Source organism: Gobio gobio (genome assembly GCF_949357685.1).
Source record: "Gobio gobio genome assembly, chromosome: 22".
NCBI lineage: Eukaryota > Metazoa > Chordata > Actinopteri > Cypriniformes > Gobionidae > Gobio > Gobio gobio.
Window position 1 is genome coordinate 34608150 of NC_137118.1, and position 11638 is coordinate 34619787.

Here is an 11638-nt window from a genome sequence, read left to right on the forward strand (position 1 = left end):
CAGGGATCATGTTTGTTGCATTAAACCCAACTTTCAAACCACCAATTAAATAGACATGCCAGCAATCAGTGTAATTGGAAAGAGTGGAACAATGTTTATAGTTCTAAGCCAATCAAAAACCTTATAGAAAATTACCAGCATGGTAAATAATAAAAGGATTTATATACATATATATTAGGGATGCACCGATACCGATACCAATACTCGGGTGTCGGTCCGATACTGTTGTGAAGTACTCGTACTCGTAAAACTACCCCGATACAACCGCACCCGATACCGCTTTATGGCAACGCATCTTCAGATGTGGAGCCGCGCGGAAAGTTACATAATTCGCCGTCCACACCCGCGCATCGCGGCGCCAAGTGCAAAGGGGTCGAACCAGTTCACCAAATCGGACTGAATCGTTCTAAACAGTTTGCATCTCTAGTAAGCACTAATCCACAAATTTATAAAGTTAATCACTTTTTGACGTGTCTGACTGTCCCTCTGACTCGAAATAAACCAACATCCTGGAGTTATTCAGTTACTCCAACAATACACTTAACATACTTTAAGAGAGAACTGATGATGAGCACGTCAGCGAACAGAAGCTGATGATACTGAGCATGCGTGCAGCGTACACGAACGAGCGTAACCTACACGGCCTGTCACAGTTCTCGTTCTCGAGTCAAGAATCGGTTGCAGCAGTTCTCGGATCACCAGTACACTGAATCGAGAACGTACGCAGACCGGTCTGTCGCAGTTCTCGTTCTCGAGTCAAGAATCGGTAGCAGCGGTTTTCGGATCAGCAGTACACTGAACCGAGAACTGTTTATTTCGGACATGTCCGATTTGAGAACCGATGAGCTGATACTGACTGAGCATGTGTGTAATTTTTCAAGAGAATGAAAAGCAAGTTTTGTTGAACATCGAGACGTGTTATAATATAAAACAGTGGAAATATGTTTTCATCATTTTTAAGTTCATTACTGTCTTATCACTGTATGAGCATGTGATTGGCTATTTGTGATTGAAGTATTTATTTATTTAAAATATTAATGTTTGTGTAATTATAGTTAGGGACACATTCACAAATTGGGTTAGTATTAAATAAACAATGTTTTGATAAAAATGTATTAAAGTGTTCAAATAATACACACATTTTAAAAAGAACAATTGCTGGAAAAGTGCACTTACACACTGTAATTGTCTTACACGCTATATTTAACAGGTATTGCCTGTTGTTTATAAATTAAAAAAGTTATTGTGCTTTATAAAAAAAAAAAAAAATTAATAATAATAATAGCAAAAACAAAGTGCAAAGGCAGTTTTAAACAGAGGTTAAGTTACAATATGCAGCTTGACCATCTCTTATAAGGGTTGGTTTGAATTGAGAAAAACAATCTGCCTAACTTTGTTAGGACTCCATTGTATTTAATTTGTAAACAAGGTGATATAAAGATAAAGATGACGTAGCCTAATCAAACTACAGCGAAGGCGAAGCAAGCAACTCCTTTTGAATCGCTCTGGCTGTTCTCGAATCTCAATTTCGTTCTCGAGTCAAGAATCGGTTGCAACCGGTTGCAGTGGTTTTCGGATCAGCAGTACACTGAATCGAGAACTGTTTATTTCGGACATGTCCGATTGAGAACCGATGAGCTGATGATACTGAGCATGCGTCGGAGCGACTGACTGACTGCACGGCACGCGTCTCTCTGAACCGAACGAACAACAGCTGATATGAGTGCGTGTCTGTGAAACGGCTCCGAGGACGTGAGGGGAAAATCTGGCGAACCGTATTTATTTAATTACAAAAAAAATAGTAAGTGGATCATGGTTTCTGCTCTGTTGAAGACTGATTTATTGATTTTATAACTGTAAAGATCGTTTGCATCATTTCCTGTGTTTGGATGCTTTAGATGTAAACCTTAATTGTAATAAATTTATCAGATTATGATGATATTTTATCTGACTGATGTTATGATATTTTAATGTGTAAAGTGTTTGTTTATCCAGCCCGCAATAGACTTGACGTAATTGCGTCATCGCGAAATGACGTCATTACGTTTGAGTGCAAAATAACTGGTGAACCGGTTTTTTGATCCGGTTCATTGAAACAAACTGTCCGAAAGAACCGGTTCGAAGAACCGAACTTCCCATCACTAAAGCTTTCAAAATCCTCCGAGTGGAGATTTATCTGAAGCCTCCGCGAGCGCAGAGAAAACCAACGCATGCAAAACCTGAGGTAAAATTAAATGATTTTGTTTTGCTGCAGATATACACTTTTCAAAATAATATATTAATTTCAAGATATAACATTAACATGACAGTAATTTAAACATAGCCTTTGTAAAAAAATATATATATTTAAAGCAAAACCTTAAATGTGCCAAACAATTTAAACAACTAGTATTTTCCAAGTCGTCTTGCAGCACTAACGTTTAACCGACTAGTCTTGCACATCCCTAGCTCAGTGTCACACATTATAGATGAAAACAGAAACAGGCTCATAGCTGATAATGCAGAGAAGCTTCTTTTCATCAAAAAGAACCTGCCTCTCACTTTTCCGAAAAGGGCTGTATGGCTATGATAACATAATAATTTAATTCAGTGGTTCTGCTACTATGTTGTGTGGTACTGGAATCCTCTGAATGTTACAGGTCACATTTATGTGAAATGGGTAGCAGTGCCATGTTTGTTTAGGAAAACACCAAGTTGAATGTTAAAATGTCAGCAACAGCAGCAATTTGTGTATTTACTTTGTTACAGTCAGAAAGTGAAAAACATCTGATGAAAATAAAAGAGTATTAAAAGAACTGTAATGGTATTATTAAGTACTCGTATCAGTACTCGGTATCGGCAAGTACCCAAATGTAAGTACTTGTATTTGGTCTGAAAAAAAGTGGTATCGGTGCATCCCGAATGTGTGTGTGTGTGAGTGAGAGAGAACGGTAAAATAGGACAATTTGCACTTGTAATTTCAAAGTGAAGGCTTAGAATATACCCTATACTTAAAAGCGCTCCTTTTTCCCCCTTTTTGGACAACCAACCAATCACAGTCTTCAAAAGACTGTGTCATACATAGCAACGGGGTCAGCCCCGCCTCTTCACTAAGATAAAAGTTTTTGTATTTTCCTTGCTCAGAGTTGCTCTCAGAATGGTCCCGAATAGCTAAGACTCCTACGTAAAAGTTTTTAAGCTAAATTAGGAGTTTTCTGAGAGGACTCTTAGAATCTTTATGAATACGGGCCCTGAGGTTCGGCAGAAACCGAACCACGTCAAAAAGCCCAATATTCAGCCGAACCCGGATCCTGGATTCGGTGCATCCCTATTTTAAAGGGAATGGGAGATTAGATTTTGATTGGTTTATTGCACGTTACGTCCAAAACACACCCATTACTCATTAAGAGAATAGGGACAACCCTTGTAGACCTTTTCTCCTGTCGTTAAACTAGCAAAAGTGGATTCGGACATGCCCTAAGTGCACTAGCACTGTGCATTTTAGAGCATGCACTTAGATCTTTAAAATAGGGCCCCTAACACTTTGTGGCAAACGAGCACGTTTATTTTATTTTTTTAAACCCATGAAATTACCACTAACCAGTAGATGACGGTAGAGGAGCACTTATTGACTTATTAGCGATTTCCACTCCTGGAAAAAGTAGGGTCACAAAGTCTCATGAAAAACAAAAACTTGTCTTCAAATTGTACTGTGACACAGAAAGCAAGTAAAGAGTGCTTCTTTTATAATCACTGAAGCTGTCGGTCAGTTCAGTGTGATACTATAGAACAGTACAGTATTTCAGTTTTCCCTATAAAAATAACGTTTTTGAACATTACTGTTTTAAGTCAATTTTATCTGCATATAAATTCAAGCTCAGTGCTGCGCTGTTAAATTTACAATAAACAAACATGTAATATTAGTAACTGCACTTGTTATTGCAAAACAATTATTTTATGATTAACTTTAATCATTTCCCCCGCCCATCAAAATTAGGAACCTTTAAAACTGCATAATAGGAGCACTTTAAAAATGAATGGAAGTGTTGATAATGAACAAATAATGTTTATGCTACACATTAAAACATATCAATTGTAAGTTGTTGTTAGTCTGTGCACTCTTAATCTAAAAGACAAGGAAGTAGTTTTGGGAACCCTGTACGGTGGTGTTGTGGTTAGACCAAGCGGCAACCTCCCACAGTTTCTCTTGAAGCCAATACGGAAGTGCCTTAAACTGCAATTCATCTACTGGCTGCTAGGGACAGGCTCCAGAAGGGAGCAGAATCTCATTGGCCCCCATGTTAAAATGGCCAACTTTACAGCAGAAAAAAAACATGTTTACAGCCTGGTACAAATTGTGGTTTTGGTCTATACGGCTAATTTTGCCCTTCATGACAACTGTGAGGGGGGTGAATTTTTTTATAACTCATTCGTTAACATTATATAAAGCATTAAAGTTCTGCATAATTAAGGGCGTGGCCATTTCGAGTGCCAGGTGGATAGCCATTTAGCTGCTGTCTGTTAGTCATCGCGTTGCTTAAGCTCCGCCCACGTCCCGCCTTTTTGCCCATTTTCTGTTATCCGGGAGTGACGCACGATGACGCGTGGCCAAGATGGCATCGTCCATACTTTGCGCTTCAGAACGGCTCATCAGAATCCTATGGGTGACGTCACGGACACTACTTCCATATTTTTTTACAGTCTATGGGTTAGACTCATTAAGCAACCTGCCAGCTTCCAGAACATCTACTGGTACTGAACTAGCCATACTTTTTACTTAGGATGTCTGCTCTCAGTGACACTCAGATCACAGCTTTCATTGGCACTTTTATCAGTATCATTTGTGAATAAATGTTCTCTTAAAGTGGAGTTCTTGATTCTGTACATGAGAGAAAAATGAATGTCAGAAACGTGTGAATTATTCTGTCTGAATCTGTGTTAGACTCTCTGTTTTCACACTGCATCAATGATTCTGCGTAACATCTTACACATTATCTGCTTTCAGGGTCCTTTGATCGCCACAGCATTTACAAATGGATACCACTGAAAGCGAAGCGAAGATGCGGCACCAACTCATTGAAGGTATGCACATTTTTGTCTTTCAGAAAACTTCATTCTGATTCTCTTATGTAGCCATAATAGTTTCAATAAGAATGATTGATTAAAAAAAACACTCACGGTAATGTTTGTCGTTTTGAATCACCAGAGTTCGTCTGGAGGCCCTGGGAAAATGGCCGGAGTCTCTGATTGGTTCATGTACAGTTGATGTCATAAAGACTTCAAGCACTACAGGTTCTGATTGGTGAAAGGACATGGGGGGTGGAACCAAATAGAGAGGACAAGAAAAACACGATCATCTCAGAAAACAAAGCATCACAACTGCTGTTAACAGTAATCCAGCCCTCCTGTCACTGCAGGACTCCCTGTTTTTCTTTTTTTCCTTTCTGTATGCTTTTTAATGACTTTGGCTTTTAGAGAAAAATACTTAGATGAGTGAATTCTTCAGTTGCGATTGATTCTTTTAAGATTCTTCGCTCATTTTAAGTGTTCACAAGTGTTGTCAATTTTGGTGCCAGTTAAAAAAAAAAAAATTTGCACACTTGGACAGACGCCGCGCTGAAAGACACCACGCTATTCATCCATTGGGGAAAAAAAAAGAAAATGACTTAATCTTAGTAGCTGTTTTTAATTGTGAAGTCTCATTGTTGATCATACTGACCTATTTTTGGGCAATACAGAGGGAGAGGACTCCAATATTTTTATGGTCCTTTTTATATATATATATCTACAGTATATCTATCTATCTGTTGTGTTGTTGTCATTTAGAAAAAAAAGTATACTGTAACATTTTTGTTTTCAAACATGGTGGTTTCAAATATAAGAGAAAGAAATGTAACTGTAAATATACTTCACTGCATATAACCAGTTCAGGCTTATTTTTCTGATGGTGTTTCAAGAAAAGAAAAAAAATCAGGGTGAAATTAATTGACGGTATGATGGTGAAAAAAAAATACTCCAGTAACATGATTTTTCTAATTAAGTGTATACATGACATGAGCTGAATCATTTTACAGGTGTGATACCAGCATACTCGCGGACATAACATCATTCAGAAACATCACTCCCGTCCAAAGCACACTGTGTGTAGTGATCAACGAAAGGACTTTTTCCTGTGTTCTGCACATTCTGACACTTTTATACTCCTGACAAAAAAAAAAAAAGAAGAAACTTACTATGTTGTCTGTTGTTGTTAATGTTGTCTAATAGAGGACGTTCCTTTTGATTTTGGAACGTGTGGTGGACTGTATGTGAACGAAGCGATTTATTTCACTTTTGACTGAAGCAAACAAACATTTTTAACGAATCATACCTCAGTCCTGTGAGATTTCATTTACTCTGAGTAAATCAAGTGTACGGAGGAAGCTTTGCACTGTGTACAAAAAGAACGGTGGTTTTCTCTTTTGCACATGCTAGCTGTCACGAGTGACCTTACAGAGATTTGATGTATGAAAAATTGTTGCTTTTTATTTTTCTGCCGCTGGCGTCCAGAACGCAGGTTGAGAAGAAGCCAAACGAAAAGCAATCTATTACTGGTGTGCTCAGATTCCATTTCAAGGACATAGCGAACCTTTTATCTGAAATATTGACATATTTTAATATACAGCCAGTTGAAGACACTGAAAAAAAAAATGTTGACCCGAAACCCAGAGCTGCTGATTTCTTTCAAGTTGAAAAGCTGTTTTAGGTCAAACGCATATATATATATATAAAATGCTCATTTTTAATGTTAAATGATCTGATATGTATATTCTGATGTAAATGTGTCTTTTTTTTTTCCTGCTGCAGATGTAAACTGTTTTGTTTGATGACTGTTTTATTTGGTGTAGTCTGGTGGCCAGAGGCACACGCGCTAAACGTCAGAGCCTCGAAAAGATTTATAGAGCCAGTCTCGTAATAATATTTAAACAAACGAAGGGAACGGAGCAAGGGAAGAAAACTATTGTAATGTTCAAATGTAAAAGAAAATGTAAAAACAAAAAATTAAAAATGAAACAAAGATGTTTGTTCACTGATTTCAATTTTGATTCAGGTTATTTTTGTGGTGGTTGTTGTTAATGGCTTATTCTTTTGACTTTTTTCCTCCGACCTTCTCTCATTTAAAGAGCACCTATCATGGAATTTTGAAATTTACCTTTCATGTAGTGTGTAACATAGATCTAAGTGAACAAAAACATCCTGCATAGTTTGAAATATGACAGTGCACCGTATATATAGTTATTTTCTTTCAAAAGTAAGAGTCGACTCTGAGTCATTTTTAAGAATCGTTAGAACGAAGCTTTTTCTCTGACTAGATGACGTCAACTTGTCAAGTTATTTGAATACGATACGCCCACTTATTGCGCTCCAAGACACCAGTGAAAACTAGAAAACATCATGGCGGCGAGACGCTGTGTTCTGAAGTGCGACTCAAAAGCAAACTTTTTTCATCTGCCCAAGGATGAGCATTTGAAGACTAAGTGGCTTGAAGACAAGCCATTCATCGTCTATCTTCTTCGTCTGTCTGTACATGGACTACATGTGCACACAGCGCCCTCCGGCTGCCAGTATGAATTGAAAACAACACATAAGAGACTCAATCGCTCATGATTAGGCTATTTCTGCGCATTATGAGGAAGTATTGAATAAAAAATACTCCTCTGTTTAGAAATTTGACACAGACATATGAGAATCTATCAATATTTCTCCTCATCTGCACACTTTTGAACTAAAAGCCCTGAGGGATGTTGATTTGTCGCGAGTCTTCGTGAGGAGAATAGAGGAGTTTTTTTATGAATGAGATCAGCTGAGGCTCATATTACAATCAAACGGTACAGACGCGGTTTTCATATTCATAACTCCTGACACATATTATTACTGTCACTATAAGACTTTGATGGGCGTTCCGTTTCCGAAAATATCTGCACAGACTATACCAATCACAACTGACTGGGTCATGGGACCAATCACCGCAGATTAGCGTCACGTAAAGGCGGGGTTTTGAAAAGTGAATCACTAAAGGAATCATTTGAGAATCGCTGTCAAAACAGGAATCGGAAAAATCGGAATCATCACGCCCGTCTCCGTCTAAACCCGTCTCCGGCGTGATGATTCCGATCCTTTGAATATTCCTATCTAATAATTGCCTCATCGGCACGACATCCTCAATAAACCCGTCTCCGGCTTGATGACTCTGATCCTTTGAATATTCCTATCTAATAATTGCCTCATCGGCACGACATCCTCAATAAACCCGTCTCCGGCGTGATGACTCCGATCCTTCAAATATTCCTATCTAATAATTGCCTCATCGGCACGACATCCTTACTAAACCCGTCTCCGGCGTGATGTCCCTGATATTTCAAATATTCCGATCTAATATGACTTCTGTCCTGTAATGTTGCCGGAATCATTAATCATATACTGTTTGTTTGTTGGCCAGAGGAGAACTGGCACCCCGACTGAGCCTGGTTTCTCCCAAGGTTTATTTTTCTCCATTATGCCACCTGATGGGAGTTTAGGTTTGTTGCCACTGTCGCCTTTGGCTTGGCTTGCTCAGTTGGGGACACAAAACTAAATTACGGATCTGCCCGCATTGTCACTATATGATAATTGAAATGAGCTGGATGACATCACCGTTTTCTCCAGAGCCGCTGTACAGCCGAATCAAATTCTGTTGCAGGAACAGTTCTCGGTAAAAAATAAATAACTCGAACGTACCGTTCTCCACCCACAGTTTGGCACACACTTGCACTGTGGTTCATCTCAAATCTGACGATGCATCTATAATGTGGTTTTTTGAAAATAACATAAAACAGATAGTTAGGCTAATGTAACTTTCTGTCGATGGATACACATTCTGGCTTCCCAATACATTACAACTAGGGATGCAACGATTATAGATTTTGTTGGTATGATTATAGTCTGAGAAATAATCACGGTTTCATGATTATCACGATTATTATGCATTCATTAATTTCGCAACAATATATAAAATCACATGAACACTCTTTAGATTTTATAGTGTTATTTTTTTTGCTACCTTTTGAACCTGAAATAACACAGTATCCAAATAATGCAGCACAAAATAATAAATAGATCTCCCTTAGGAATTAAAGATAGGAATTAAAGAAAGGTGACCTCTGCTCTGTAAACATCCATGTCAGTGTGAGTGGAAGAAACTGAACTGTTACTGTCACTTGTCATCCATACGTATTCATTTTAATAATCTTTTTAATTCACCTCATTTTACATGTGGCCTGAGAAAGTCAAATCTATTATTTTGGTTTGTTTGTTTGTGTCACTGATAAATTCAAACGTGCTTCTGCGCTTTGGCTGGCACTGAGCCAGAGACGACACGCTCAGTGCTTTTCATATATCACTATTCGTATATCACTATTCAACCACATAATTTTTATTGGAGGTTTCAGAGATTTAAATAGACATTTAAAAGAATAACTAGCCTATATAAAAAAGACATGTATAGTTTGTTAAATAAAAATTCCATACACTGATATCTATGGAAGCTGCAATAATAATGCTTTTTTATTTAAATAAATAAATGTTTTATTAATATCAGATACATATTGTGCATGAAACAAAGTTTGTTCTTCTCCCATGATCACTGGCCATGTATTTCGGAAAATGTATGAATTTACGCGATGAAAACAGATCCTCTGATTTGCAAACTCATCTTGTGTTATATCAACTAACATGATCATTATAAAGGTGTTTAAACGACAAAACACATTCACTTCCATATATTTGACGGTCGGAATATATCATAATTCATGATATAGTTAACACGTTTGTAAATATTTTCAATAAAGATGGAAAAAAACAAAATAAACAGTAGTAGCCTCCATGTCTCTGAAAAGCATGGCACTTTAAGCTAGTGCACCACTGGTGCAACTTTGTTTTCTTTTTGTGCAAGTTCCAACAGTTCCGTGCAAAAGAAACACTCAGTGTAGCAGAGCCTTTGCGGTTAATTAACCGTGATGTTTTTAAGCGCGGTTAATCGAGAAATCGGTTAGTCTGTGCATCCCTAATTACAACAGCAATGATCAAAAAGCGTTGACAAAACAGTCACTCTTGTATGCAAGAGCTGTATGCTTTTGTTTTATGCCGTATGATGTCTGCGTGAACAGGGTGCGCGAGGGTATGTAAAACATGTTGATAGGCAGGTAGGACATCCTATCGTAGCCCTCCGGACGAGGTCTATGTTTGGACAAACATTTTATTGTTCTATTGTCCTATGCCTTACACAGACGATATCAATACATTTAGACCACTTAACAAAAAAAATGTTTTCGAAGCTTTTCACCTACTCTGCCTTTAAGTAATTAGCTGACTTTATACAAAGTATAGCACAGACTTGAGTGGCATAGGTGAATTCATGTAGGCTTTATATACTTTTACATGTAAACGAGAATGCGATTTCCATGGTCTGTGATGTACACAGTACACATGTCATAGATTTAAAGGCACAGAATGCAAGTTTGGCCACTAGAGGTTCATTTTATTTTATTTTTTTAAACAATAACAACAGCATAGCTTGATGATGCTGTGAATGAATGTGGAATCGTAGGAGTTGTGGTCTCCACAGCCGTTGGAAAGCAATCCGATGGGATTCGGACTCAAATCATGTTCATGAGTGAGCTAATGTATTAAAATGTTATTAATGTTGCTGTGGTATGAAGCAGGGTGGGGCCGAGAGCCTGGGACAGGCCGCAGTCAACCGCTACCGCTCTTTTTGATGTTTATTCATATTTTATGATTACTTTTAATGTCCACCTCCTTCATCCCACAACTTGAACTTTGTTACAGTTGTTTGATCACTTAAATTCATTATTTTATTTAATTTTAATAAAATTTGTAAAAACAGGGTATATACAGGAATCCTGGAGTTAAATTTAAGACCTTTTTTAAGACTCTTTCCATACATTTTAAGACCTCATCGCCACTTCAAGTTTTAACTGGTTATATCGGCGACATTTTAACCTACATTTACTATATATTGATTGTAAGATAGCACAACTAAACAGTCTTAGTTTGTGATAACTCCTTATCAATGCAACATAATTCAGAAGGGTAGGAACGAAGCAAAAGAGAAGAACACACATTCACTCTGGAAACAGTAACCTGTGACTCTCATTTCTTTATCCTGTAAATGTAAGAAATGTCTTATATATTACACGCTGTTATTCCTTTACATTTACCACTCTTATAAAATACTTGAATTACATGTTGATATTAGCTGAATATTATTGTCTCCCTCTGTACTGCGTCCCGTCTGTTTGACGTGCAGGTGCGCACCGGCACTCATTCAGTAAAATCCAGTGTTAAACACAGACTGTCAGGATGAGCCTTCATGCACGTCAATGCATACATGCATGCGTCAAGAATTTGTAACACTTACAGATAAGGATATAACCGTAAAATGAAAGTTTTGCGCTGAGGCATCTGTCAAAGTGTCTGACAGGGCAAGCCATGTTAAACATTACACTAATGCATTAACTTGAAGCTTAAAATAAAGATTTCTCATGTTTTGGGCGCTTGGATCATGTACCTTTCCTGCAGCAGCTCACTCTGTTTCCACTGCACTATTTTAGAAGCATTTTGT

General features: G+C 37.8%; 1 protein-coding gene across 4 annotated transcripts in view; it reads left to right on the forward strand.

Annotated features, from left to right (window-relative positions):
- Positions 1-7056, forward strand: part of msi2a (musashi RNA-binding protein 2a) — a 224699-nt gene extending 217643 nt beyond the window's left edge. For all 4 annotated transcript variants that reach the window (XM_079804940.1, XM_079804942.1, XM_079804941.1 and 1 more), the window contains exons 14-15: positions 4985-5061; positions 5186-7056. In XM_079804940.1, the coding sequence (XP_079661066.1) occupies positions 4985-5026 (42 nt within the window). In that variant the 3' untranslated portion in view covers positions 5027-5061; positions 5186-7056. The remainder of the gene's footprint in view (positions 1-4984; positions 5062-5185) is intronic.
- The last annotated feature ends 4582 nt before the right edge of the window (positions 7057-11638 follow it).